Consider the following 14,172-nt stretch of genomic DNA (forward strand, 5'->3'; position numbering starts at 1 on the left):
ATGTGGGCAAATGTGAATTGTCCATTTTGGCAGGAGGAATAAAGAAAATGACAAGCGTGTTGAGGTGCAGAGGGATCGGATTGTCCTAGGGCATGAATCACAAAAACTTAGCATGCAGGTACAGCAGATAATTAGGAAAACAAGTAGAATTGATTATGATATACAGAGCGCTTCAGGATTACTGTGCATAGAATTGCACTCATTATTTAATACAGGATGCAAATGCATTGGATGCTGTTCAGAGAAGGCTTACAGGACTAATACCTGGAAACGTGGATTGTCTAATGATGAAGGGTTGATTAAGCTTGACTTGTATCCACCAGTGTTTAAGATAATTAGGATGCAACTGCAAACACAGATCCCGAGGTGGGGTCCTGACAGAGTGGTGGTGGAAAGAACATTTTCTCTTTTCAGAGAACCTAGAACTATGGGTCGCGGTGTAAAAATAAGGAGACACTCATTTAAGAGAGTTGAGGAGGACTTTTTTTTCTGTCTTGGGAGCTCACTCAATAGAAAAGCAGTAGAAGCAGAGTCTTTGATTATTTTTAAGGCAGAGATAGATAGATTTCTGATAAGCAAGGGCTGAAAAGCTATCAAGGGTAGGTGGAGAATGGGGAACAATCAGATCAACTGTGACCTTATTGAACACCAAAGCAAACTCAAGGACCATGTAGTCTATTCCTGCTCCTAGTCTGTATGTTCATGTTACAAAATGCAAAAAGGTGTGGGCAAATTCAGAAGCACATATAATGTAACATGCTAGTGATATTTAAGACTGCACCTTTAAACTGTACTATTTAATAATTACATGTTTATACTTCTTCCAAAAGCAATAAAAACAATCTAACAAAAGGCCTCTTCAAGGTAGGCAGCTTAAAAATTAGGCAGTAACAGTAATAAAAAGGTCAGCTCCACCGTTGACACTCGCACTCCAAAATGAAAATGGAAATTCTGTTTTGTAGTAAAGCTGGGCACAAATTCTTCCCCAAGTTACATTTTTGTTCCTACACCCACCCAACAGAAGTGGTCTTTCCACAGAAATCTGTTCCCATCAAACAGCGCTGTCAGACTCCTTCAATTCCATAGTTGTGGCAGTGTGGTTCACCACAGATGGTTTTCTGTGATATCTCTAAAGTAAGGGATGGTGGAGAAGCAAGTGTTTCACTTACCCCGGGGATAGACACAAGGCTCGTAATACCAAATTGTATTGTGCAGACAAATCTGTCCCCACTGCAGTCCAAACGCAATCCTTTTTCCTACCATTTCAAAGCTTGAAGTTCCCACCTGACTCCACAATTCATATATCCCAATCAAAATGATGCCCTATTAAGTTTTTAAACACCTGCTTTTTGAAGGCATATTGGTTTCACTAAATGTATTCAAGAACTGTTTGCAGTAGATTAATACATAACGCCTTCCACTGTGTAGGTCAATGATCATGTTTATGTGAACAAACGAAACTAGGTTCATCAAATTTGGTTTCATGAAACCGATATTACTTTCGACTGGCTGCTAATGGCACTGATGCAGCAGGATCCAGTACCAACCAGTTTCTCTTCCCACATGAAAAGAAAAACTCCAAGCAGCTTCTGAGCGGTATGTAGAAACCTATTGTCTAAGAAATCACAGTCCAAAATTCACATTGTTCCACAACAGTATTCAACCGGCTAATGCCAGTACAAGTGATGTTAAAACTGTTTTGAAGTTATTTAATTTAAAATTTAAAGCTTCTCCAAAATACACACAGCACCTCAATTATAAAGCAGCAATCCAACAGGTCATTTCAATGTACAGATACTTTTCACAGGGAGGCAGGATGGAATTCAAATCAAATAACCTGGAGAGTAAAACACTTTACAGTACTGCAGCATGATTACTTCTATGTACAATTACACGAACTTATATAGGGAGTTGGGGAGTTAGGATGCATTTGAACACTGCCGTCTCACCTCAAACTTGGTTCACATGTAAGAGATCCACAATTATATTCAATTCTTTTTCCTGAGCTATTAACTCCAGTCCTCTCCTTTACAACTGTCTGAGAATATCCGGACTTTTCACAGCCTTTTTTTCATATTTGATACTAAAAAGCAGGTTTCAATCACTATTGAGACATCAGTAGGGCTATCTATTTCTACCTCCACAATTTTGCACCTGCCTTAGCTGATCTGCTTCAGAAACTTTCAGCCAGGCTTGTTTCCTCAAGACCTGGCTATTCCGATACCATCCTGGTCAGCTTCCATGTTTTCCCAACTTGTAGTTGTCCAAAACTCTGCTGATGACTTCACTTACATCAAGTCCTGTCCATACATGTACTCACCGACTTGTATCGAATCCCTTTCCAGCAACTAATGGATTTTAAAAACCAAAAGAACTGCGGATGCTGTAAATCAGGAACAAAAACAAAGTTGCTGGAAAAGCTCAGCAGGTCTGGCAGCATCTGTGGAGGAGAAAAGAGTTAACGTTTCGGGTCCGGTGACCCTTCCTCTGTGTAATGAATTTTAAAATTCCCATCTTTGTTTTCAAAACCCTCAAAAGGTCTTGCCCTAATGTTCTGACCCTACAACCTTCAGAGGTACATACACTTGTGTTATTTTGGGCTCCTAAGCACCTCAAATATTACTTGTTCTACTATTGGTGACACATACAATATAGTAATCTTGCTGCAAAAAAGACCAGGAGGAAAAGCAATAGAAAGAAAATGCTTCAGAACAGCATTTTCATTGTTTTATCAACTTAAGTGCGCAGCTTTTTAATGTATATGAACAAAGCAAAAGACTTTGAACCAGTGCTTTCTCACTCTAGCTATCAAAACGACATTGATCCATTGATCTGCTGGCCAAAGCGCATCAAAAGGACGTTACTTGAAAATGAACTGATCTTCCATTCACTCAGTACAGAAACTGTGGCATACTCACGCCATGATTCCAGACAATCGGAACATTTCTGCCGTCAGGTAGCAGAGGTAACTGTACAGGAAGACGAACAACGGCTCAATTATACGAACATTCTGAGTAAAGCGGGTGGTGAAAGCTGCAACGAATCCATAAATAATCCCCACTATTATGCCACCGATGCCCACCACGAAAAACTGGGCAATTCCAGCAAAGATATCCAATGTTAGAATAGTGTGCATCTGGCAGAGGGACTTGAATAAGTGGTACAGACACTAAAGGGACCAAAGAAAAAGAGATTATTAAATCAAACAGCTAAGTGGAACGGCTGGACTGTTTTAAGAACAGGAAATTAGCATGCACGTTCAAAAACTCAAACCATGGTGAAATCCTACAACAGAAGCATTGAAATACTGTCTCATGCCCATATAAATCAGTTTTAAAGTAATTTACTGTTTGATCTCCAATATGATCCTTTCCAAAGTACATTAAAAACTTACCTGTACAGCGCCATTCAAATCTCCTTCATCCCATCCTCCACAATCATGTTTCATAGAATCACAGAACAATGCTTTATGGGTCTGAGCTAGCTCTTTCAAACAGCAACCCAGTTAATCCTACTCCCCTACTCATTCCATGCACCCTTTCATTGTTTTCTCCTTCAAATATTTATCCAGCTCCCTTTCGAAAACTACTATTGAATCTATATCCAAACTAACGGTAGGTAGCGCATTCCAAACACAGCCAGTCATTAGAGTTACTCCCCCTTCTGGTTCATTCACCTTAACTGCGTTCCCTGATTATCGATGCTTCAGTCATTGGAAACAGTTTCACCATTTACTCACTTTCAACCCTCCCCAATTTTAAAAGTCCAAAACCTCCTCTGTAGTCTTCCCTGCTTCAAGAAAAATCCCAATTTCTCCACTGTACCCATATAATTGCAAATCCTCATCTCTAATAAATCTCTTCTTTACTCTGTCTGAAGTCTTTAAATCATCCCCAAAGCATGGTGGCCCAAATGTACATGATCCCCCAACGCAGCTGAAATAGGGTTTTCTAAATTGGTTCAGCATAACAACCCTGGCTTGTTTTAATGTAAAGTCCAGATTTTTATAAAGTCCAGAATCCCAAACAGTTCATTATCTGTAGTCAGCTTTCAAAAATGTGCACACAGAGAGTCCCAGGTCTCTCCTCTCCCCTGTTAAAATTGCCCTATTTAGCACGTATAATCACCAACTCTTCCCACCAAAATGCATCACCTCACATTTACCCACACAGCATTTTATCTATCATCTGTTCGTCATTCCTTCTGCCAGTGTCTTCTTGAAGTCAATTGCTCTCTTCATTGCTGCTCACATTTTCAGTTATCTGAAAATTTAAATTCAACCCTGAACCTACAAATTACTGTTGTGCAATCATAATAATAGTGAACTTAGCACCAAACCTTGAGAATGCTTCTGTGTACATTCAAGTCCATACAACAACTATTCATTAGATCTCTATTTCGTAACAGTTAGCCAATTATTTTTGCCCATGTTGATCCGTTTGCTTTCATTTGAAGAACTTGCAGTTCTTCCTCCTTTGCTTAAATATATACATTTTTTTAAAAAATGATTAGAAGATTGTGACAAAGCACCAAAATAATTTCTATTTTTAGTTCTTTAAAAACAATCCACAATGCATCCCATTCAAATGGAGTAATGATTCACTTTTAAGTATTGCCAGACTTTTTAGTACCATTGTTTCATCTATATTTATCTCATCTTTTAACCTGGTAACTCCTTTATTTCCCATGGCTTTGGCTAAATTTTTAGTAAACATCAATACCAACTTCTCACCTAGTAACTCAGACTTGCCTTCTGCCTCCATCAATGGATCTTCACTTTGGTCCCTTATCTATTCCTGAGGAAACCCTTTTACTGTGTATGTGTCTGGAAGGCCTAAGAATCCCCTGCCAATCTAGTTGCACTGCACTTGTGCTTTGTATATCCAGCCACATTCTCCCTTGTATTATCAAATTTATATTTTTCAGTCACTTTTCAGTTGGTTACATTTTTGTAGACGTTTGCTGAGCATCTTCACTTTCTATTTACTCCCTATGGCCTCCATCCTCAAATAACTTTCCCAACAAGTTTCCCCTTGACATCAGCACCTCATAACACAATAGTCTTTCCACAGCCTAATGCTGACTGATGACTGAAGGACAAAATTCATTCTTGTGCAGATTTGCATTGGTTCACTCAGGAGGGTCACTACTTGTCTATTTACATCAGTGCTATTTGTGAAGAATGATGTGCAGCAGCTAGCAGCCTGTGCCCAGGGAATTGACACTAGAAGCAATACAAAGTGAACAGTTCTCTCTCCTTTCCCCAGTATGCTACCTTTGTCTATCTGATTTTTCCAGCCTAGAATGTAAGATTAACCACCACCCCATTGATCATCAGCATAATATTCTGGGAAATTCCCATTGTTTATTCCTTTATATTCCATCCTTTGATGTGGTTACTGTTAGGGGCCCTATACACCACTCTCAGTGAATTCTTACCTTTATCACTTATCCCTACCCAAACTTAGTTCATCCCTCTCTATTTTGCTAATACCATCATTAATTAACAAAGCCACCTTTTCACCTTTTCTTAACTCCTCGTCCTTCCTAAATATCTTGTAGTTTTGAATATTCAGGTACTAATTTTATGTTATTATGCAGCCAAGTTTGTGCAATGGCTATCAGACCACACATTTCTATTTGCACCATTAGTTCATCCGTTTTGTTTCAAATACTATTTGCATTCAGATAGTGTTTTTCCTTTTTATTATGTTTATAACCTCTAAATTTATCTGTTGATTCACTCAAAGATGTGTACTCACTATCCCTTCCTAGCACAGTTTATCTTTATTCCACATTGATACTTTTCTCTCTTGCCTTGCCTCTGCTCGCTGATTTACCACATCTGCCCAAATTGTTGAAATCTTGTCCTACTGTCTAGTTCAAAATCTGCTCTATTTCCCTAGTTCTGCAGCTTACACAAGCAGCAGCCCAAGATGGTTTATTGTAGCCATGCAATGGTATACCCCCCCACTTTCTGAGAGACTGGTTTCTCGACAAATTAGACACCACTTCTACAGTCACATTTTAGTTTCTCTAATCTTATTTACCTTCTGCCAATTTGCACATAGTTCAAGTAATTGTCCCATGGTGACTGCTATAGAATCATAGAATCCTTACATTCGGCCCATCGAGTCCACACCGACCCTCCAAAGAACATCCCACGCAGACCCACCCATCCCTGTTATCTTACATTTCCCATGGCTAATCCACCTAATCCTGAACACCCCGGACACTATAGGCAATTTAGCATAGCCAATCCACATAACCTGCACACTTTTGGACTGTGGGAAGAAACTGGAGCACTGGAGGAAGCCCAAACAGATACAGGGAAAATGTGCAAACTCCACACAGACAGTGGCCCCAAATCTGGAATTGAACTCATGTCCCTGGTGCGGTGAGGGACAGTGTTAACCGCTGAGCCACAACGTCACCCAATGCTCTTGAGAGTTTGCTTCTTAATTTGGTGCCTATATGCTTATATAGGCTATAGCAGGAAAAGCCTTCATGTATGCAATTGGAAGCACTCAGTGGCCTGGGGTTACTGAGGAGATTGGTTTGAAAGTTAGGAATTGGGATTGCGTAAGGCTTGAAAGCAAATCAACAGAGTGGCAAGAGAATTAACCGAAATATCACTTCTAGTGAATGAATTAAAATCAACAGTGCGGACAAAAGAACACAACAGTGAGAATTCATACCAAATAGACAATTCAATATTTCCAGTTTCTCCCATCCTACAGATTCAGAAAGGAAGTCTAGTATTTTAATAAAATCAGAGAAAGAATCAGAGGATGAGGAGGAAGATGATGATTCTGCATTAGATCACAAATTGGGATGTGGGGTATTAAATGGCTCCGTACTGTTTACACAATAGGGTACCCAATCATTTTTGATCTTGCCTGAAGGCAACTGACAATTCCTGGCCCATGGTGAAATAAAGATCTTGTATAAAATGCAAAAAGGACCACAGAAGAATGTTAAGAATTCAAGCCTATGGAATTTAGTAGCATTGTCATTTTGCACTTTGCTTGTTGGAATGCAAATGTATAACAATGAGCTTTAGACTCTACTACTTCATGATGACTTTATGAAGATCTCACACCCATAATTAATAGTCTAGCACTGGCTACTTACATTTACTCAAACTTTGATTTTAAAATAATGATTTTTGAATTAACAAATGCGAGGCAGGGGGATTCATGTGAAAATATTAATATTAAATTAATATTAATTTAATATTAAATTACTATTAAATATCACATTAATATTGGTACTGAAGCTGGCGCACACAGAACATGTTACTTTGAATAATGAGATAGTAGGAACTGCAGATGCTGGAGAATCTGAGATAACACGGTGTAGAGCTGGATGAACGCAGCAGGCCAAGCAGCATCAGAGGAGCAGGAAAGCTGACGTTTCGGGCCTAGACCCTTCTTCAGAAATTTCAGAAGCTCATTTCTGAGGAGGGTCTCGGCCCGAAACGTCAGCCTTCCTACTCCTCTGATGCTGCTTGGCCTGCTGTGTTCATCCGCCTCTATACCGTGTTATCTCTTACTTTGAGTAATACTGAGAACGTGGTTCATTGTGTACTGTCACCTAGCAACAGCAGCTTTCTTCACATGCTGCTTCCAAAGCTCACATTGTCTGACTGGCTCAAACTGAAAAATACAAGTTTCCTTAAGACCGGAAACAGCCAACAATTTTAATGGATTAAAAGAGAAAAGGTTTGACATTTAATCAACAGTTCAGTCAGTGCAGATGTTGCCAAACAGGATTCCTAGAAATTGAATTCATAAGTTGTTTCTCTGTATCTATACTCCAAAAATTCCTTCAGTTTTAAACAATTAGAATTACGCTCAAAACTTCTGAATTTAAGGAACACAAAATAAGTGTAGGCAATCTGTCCTCACATTTTAATCTTTTAATCCCCAGAATGATTCTGATGAATCGCCACTACATCCATTCCTGTCTGGAATGCGATGCCTAAAATGGACAATGCTACACAATATGTCTGACTGAAGTTTTGAACACTAAAGCATAATTTCCACAGGTCTGTACTGTAGTTTTGGAGAGAAAAGTATCAACTTTCTATCTTCTTTTTGCGATTACTGCAAACAAGATTAGTAAATCCCTTCAATTCTTGGAATTTCCTAGTTCATTACCATCAAGAAAATAGTACTTTCTTGTATCCAAATACGTGCATTCATATTTCTCCACAACGAATTCAACCTGCAACAAGTTTGTCCTCTTCCTTAATCTGCACATTCAACGTAATTTCTTACTTAGTCATAGAGCTATACAGCATCGAAACAGACCCTTCGGTCCAACTCACCCATGTCAATCAGATATCCTAAATTAACCTAATCCCATTTGCCAGCATTTAGCCCGAATCCCTCTAAACCCTCCTTATTCATGTACCCATCCAGATGCCTTTTAAAATGTTGTATTTGTACCAGCCTCCATCACATCCTCTGGCAGCTCATTCCATACACGCACCACCCTCTATGAAAAGGTTGTCCCTTAGGTCCATTTCATATCTTTCCCCTCTCACCTTAAACCTATGCCTTCTAGCTTTGGACTCTCCTACACTGGTAAAAAGACCTTGGCTATTTACCCTATACATGCCACCTCCATAAGATCACCCCTCAAACTCGGATGCTCCACGGAAAACACCCTCTCCCTATAGTTTAAAACCTCCAACCCTAGCAACATCCTTGTAAATCTTTTCAGCAGCCTCTCAAGCTTGACAATATATCTTTCCTATAGTAGGGAGACCTTGCCATGTCCAACTTCATGTATTTCAACATTTTCTTAGAGGAGAATAGAGTGGTGGAGAACTTCAATGAGAACCAAGGTAAAGAGGAAATGAGAGGAGTCAGGTCAAGTCAAGTCACAGTACCAAAGAGTATAGGTGCAGAAACTTCAATTACCATTGGAAAAGATTCAACCAAATGGTCATTCTTTTTAAGGAAGCCAACTTACATTTTGGAATTTTGGCGATAAAAATAGTCAAGGCTGGCCTATCCTGAATGGGTTTGTCTAAAGAAACCAGTGGAAAATCCACTTAGTGCAGCAGTAGAATTGCAAGTCAAGACACAGCCTATTGTTGTGGCAATTGCTACTGCATTAAAGGGAATCACTGTTTAAAATCTGAAAGGCACTTTATTGGTGACTGAGGAAATGTAACAGTGTTGGAGAAAGGTAAGACTGAGGACATTTAGTTAAGTGATGAGGGCTTGGGGTTGGGGGTGGGGAGTGGAGCAAGTGGTGATTGTTAGGTCAGGGCAAGGGGGCATCAAGTCTGGGGGGTTGGGGGAGCGGGGTGGGTGGAATGGAAAAAAGAAAACAATCCCAAAAGGATGGCAAGTGGGGCCTCATTAGTGAGTCAGGGTTTAGTTTAATCAATTATCTAGGAGTGAGAGCAAGTTTCTACTCCTCTAACATTTCCTGGGTAACTATTAAGCTCAAGGTGATTTAGAACACTCCAAATTCTCTGGATTTCAAGGGGCATTTTTGGAGGGCTCCAGCTGATGCAGGGAATAGAAGCAGAGAAACACAGAAGATAGGAGAAGGAGTAGGCCATTTGGCCCATCAAACCCTCTCCACGATGATCATAGCTGATCCTCTATTTCGCTAAACCTCCTTTGTCTCCCCATACATCTTGACAGATAACTAAATATATTTAGGGACTGGTCTCCACAGCCTTCAGCGGTAGTGAATTTCACAGGTTCACCAAGACTCTGCAGCACCACAGCCAATCCTGCGGCCATCTGTCTGTCTCTGTGGTCGGGGTGGTGGTTGCCACACAAAGACAGACCCAGCAGCTGCTGGAGAGTTGACAACACACGGACTCCATCACTCCACAAACTAGTCCACAGGAGCAAAGACAGGGTGAGAGTGGGACAAGGAGCTTTGAACAATATCCTGGTGCTTCCCCCTCAGAAGGGGACAGGGCAGTGCCAAGAGCAATCTAGCCAAAGGAGCAGCTACTTGCAAGCCCCTCAACTTAGGGGACTGCAGAGATGGCTGGACTCTCCACCCCTACCCTGCCAGAAGCCCTCACGTTTCACCATTCACGTGGTTGGCCCTATTGATGCTTTGCAGCATCTAGTGATATCACTCCTTGGCCATTAATAAGGTGTTGGGGTGTACAATGAGTGTCAAATAAACCATGTGGGTGCATTGGTAGCAATGCATATGCATGGCATCAGCTCACTCCAACACCTTGGCCCTATCCCCATCATTGCCTGCTGTTTGGCTGTGCACCCAGGAACATACATCCCAGGGTGCACCCTGGCAGCGCGTGTGACAGGAAGGTGCAACCAAGACCGTCAATGATTCAGGTTGGCCACAGAGTAGGCATCCTGAACATTTTGTATGGCCAATATCTCGTATTAGAGGACAGTAATGTAAAGGCCCAGTGAATTGAGTAAGGTAGGGGTTTTTTTAGAGGAAGCAGTGAGTTGAACCTGCCAACAGCACACTTTGGTTTCCATGTCAAATTTTCCCAATGGCGAGTTTGACAAGATCTCAACCCATGGTGAGTTGTACCATTAACAAGCAATAATGAGCATCAAATTGGAACCTGAAACCCACCACTTTGCTTGAGAAAAATGAACAAGATGAAAATCGATGACCTTGTTAAACATCTTGCCCCATCTAGCTCTTATCATAGCCCACGCTGTTCAAAGTCTGGCAAGATTCCACCCATTGTTTTTGTTAATGGTCAAGCTGCAACAGAAGCCAAAATTGCAGGTCTCCATCAAGCAGTGGGGAAGGTACTGTTGGTAGACAATTCCAGATCAAGAGAGAAACATGTGTTGCAGTTAAGCTGATAAATAAAATTTTAAAAATTCTTGCTCACTGTGGGCCTCACTATCTAGGCCAACATTTATTGCACATCTCCAATTGTCCTGAAGTTACAAATGCAAAAAAAAACAGTTGAGATTGGCTTCTTTATGATTGACATAATTTGGTATCAATGTCAACCATGGCTCAGTTACTAACAATCTCACCCGGGTCAGGAGGCTGTGGGTTCATTGTTGGACCTCTGCACAGAAAATCAAAATGCGGATGCCCCAGTGTGGAACAGAACTTGTGCTTCACTGTTGAAGGTACCATCTTTTGATAGACGATTAAATGAAGGCCTGTGCCCCCCTTAGGTCAGCAACACTTACCACAGGATTTATGAAATAGGACAGTTGAGTCATCCCTGCCCTCCACAGTATATATTAGCCTTAAAAACATTGTAAAACAGATCATCTGGTCATCATTACACTACTCGTGTGGAGGGGAGCACAAAGATCATGGGAGCCTGCTGTGTGTAAATTGGCTGCCACAATCTCTAGATTATAACAGTGACCACACTTCAGAAATACCACATTGACTGCAAAGCATTTTGGGACCTCCAGACACCATAAAAAGGTGCAAATAAATGCTGCAGCTGTACATGACATTGGTTAGGCCACTTTTGGAATACTGCATTCAATTCTGGTCTCCCTGCTGTAGGGAGGATGTTGCGAAACTTGAAAGGGTTCAGAAAAAAATTTACAAGAACGTTGCCCAGACTGAAGGGTTTGAGCTACGGAGAAGAGGCTAAAGCTATTTTCCCTGGAGCGTCAGAGGCTGAAGAGTGACCTTATAGGGGTTTATAAAATCATGAGGGACATGGATAGGGCGAATAGCCAAGGTCTTTTCCCCAGCGTAGGGGAGCCCAAAACTAAAGGGTATAGGTTTAAGGTGAGAGGTAAAAGATTTAAAAGGGACCTAAGGGGCGGAGGGTGGTGCGTGTATGGAATGAGCTGCCAAAGGAAGTGGAGGAGGCTGGTACAATTACAACATTTAAAAGGCACCTGGATGGGTATATGAATAGGAAGGGTTTTAAGAGGGATATGGGTGAAATGCTAGCAAATGGAACTAGATTAATGTAGGATATCTGGTCGGCATGGACGAGTTGGACCAAAGGGTCTGTTTCCATCCTATATAGCTGTATGACTCTGTAAATGCAAGTTTATTTTATTTCAAAAGGATACATGTAACTGGGCTACTCACCACAGTGACAGCGTCATTCAGCAGCGACTCTCCGAACACCAGTATATGAAGTTGCTCATTTACATGGATTTCTTCAAAGACGGCTAGGACTGCAACAGGGTCCACGGCTGAGATCAGGCTTCCAAACAACAGGATCTGGAACAGGCTGATGTCACTCAAATCAAAAGCCTGAACCTGGCAAATTCCATATAGTGACATACCAATACCAATTACATTCCATAGGGTTCCAACCACTGCATACCACAAGATAGTGCCGATATTATCAAAGAAAGGCCTACTGGGCATGAAGTAACCAGCATCAAGCACTATGGGTGGCAGTAAGTATAGGAAAAAGACATCTGTGCTCATAACAGGGGGAGATCTCTCTTTAGCTCCAAAAATGATTCCTCCAAGTAACAACCCAATGACAATCAATAGACAGCTCTCTGGTACAATTGTAGCGAGTTTATGATAGAGATGGAACCCTGAAAGAAGGCAGAATATAACATTAGCTATGAAAAAGTAAAGCAAACAATGAATGAACATGATAATTAACAGTCTGGCTAACAATATTTTAACCATAAGCAAAATACTAATTTTTGAAATCTGAAATGTCAATAGGAAGTGCTGAGGCAGTTCAGACAGCAATTGTGGATAGGGAAACAAAAAGTTAGCATTTCAGAGTGTTAACTTTTCATCAGGACTGACTTCAAACATATAAGAGCATAGTGCAACGCTAACTCAAAAGGCATTGATAAGATCTCAAATCACTACAAAAGAACAGAGATGTCTTCTGCAAGACCATACTTATAAAGTTAAACATTGAACATAGAACTGTACAGCATAGGAATGGGCCCTTCAGCCCACAATGTTATGATACATTTGTGTAGCTGAAGTAGTAAAAAAGTGGTCCGAGGCAAACTGAAAATCATTTAAGAGAATAAATTCAGAAGATTCCGTGTTACTTTGGAGGTCTTCTAAGATAGAATAAATCTAATGAATTTGATGGTTATGAGTACTAAAACCTTACATTGCAGCAATGGTAATAATGTCAAGTGACATTTTATGCTCCTAATTCATGAATGAGCTTAAATTAAGTTTATTCCAAAGTTTGGGCCCAGCCAGCTACTTGTGGAAAACAAAGGAAGTGTCTTTAAAATCTCAAAACCCTACTCATATCACATGTCTGCTTTCACAAGCAGATGTAATAAGGTCCCTTTGAATATTCAAAGAGCAGAGTTTTTTTTCGCTGAGGTCAAATATCTCCCTAAAATCAACAAAAATAAATCTGGTCATAAAGAAAGTCTCACAAAATAAGATTCAAGTAAATCAGTTTCTTTATAACAATGACTATGCTGCAAAATGCATAACCAGTTTTGGTACTCCTACAAATATCTGAAGAAATAGAATACTACAAAATTATACATATATCCTTTGTTTATTGAAGTAGATATACAATTTATTATGAAATATTGTACAGCAGATACAATAAAACAAAATTGATAGCAACAAATGGAGCACGTAGGTTTGGGGGAGAAAGTTGTGTTTCCTAGAGTGGGGAGCAAGTGCCATTTTGAAACTTAATCTCAGCTCTTGAGGCAATAAGAGGGGACATGAATTTGCCAGGAGATTGGAGGATGGTAGATGGAGAAAACAAAATCTGTAATCTTTGCAAGGTCATGATTGCAAACCTCACAGTAGCAGTAAAAGATTTCTTATGGAGGATCAGGTTTCACTTCTACAGTCAGGCATCTTATAAACTCCATCACAAACCTGCCAACCACCCCAAAAGTAAACTCATTCAAATAGTTTTGCAATGTCTCCAAAAGTCTTTTCTAGTTTCTTGAGAACTTTTAGAATGATTTCCTGGTTTTGGAAATGGACTGAAGCCAATTGAAACCACTGATAAAATATGGCTTCATGAACACATTATATCACAATGCTCATTGTAAAAAGGCGGCAGTTCTCAAAATCAGAGACAACAAGGTGCAGAGCTGGATGAACACAGCAGGCCAAGCAGCATCATAGGAGCAGTAAGGCTGACGTTTTGGGCCTAGACTCTTATACACTGCTCCTATGATGCTGCTTGGCCTGTTGTGTTCATCCAGCTCTGCACCTTGTTGTCTCAGATTTTCCAGCATC

General features: G+C 40.4%; 1 protein-coding gene across 4 annotated transcripts in view; it reads right to left on the reverse strand.

Annotated features, from left to right (window-relative positions):
* The window catches only part of slc9a2 (solute carrier family 9 member 2), an 83,543-nt gene that overhangs the window by 52,723 nt on the left and 16,648 nt on the right, over nucleotides 1–14,172 (reverse strand). For all 4 annotated transcript variants that reach the window (XM_048598059.1, XM_048598058.1, XM_048598056.1 and 1 more), the window contains 2 exons: nucleotides 12,052–12,515; nucleotides 2,919–3,169 (listed from right to left, as the gene is read on the reverse strand). In XM_048598059.1, coding sequence (XP_048454016.1) covers nucleotides 2,919–3,169; nucleotides 12,052–12,399 — 599 coding nt within the window. In that variant the 5' untranslated portion in view covers nucleotides 12,400–12,515. The remainder of the gene's footprint in view (nucleotides 1–2,918; nucleotides 3,170–12,051; nucleotides 12,516–14,172) is intronic.

The sequence above is a fragment of the Rhincodon typus genome, chromosome 6, assembly GCF_021869965.1.
Source record: "Rhincodon typus isolate 14 chromosome 6, sRhiTyp1.1, whole genome shotgun sequence".
NCBI lineage: Eukaryota > Metazoa > Chordata > Chondrichthyes > Orectolobiformes > Rhincodontidae > Rhincodon > Rhincodon typus.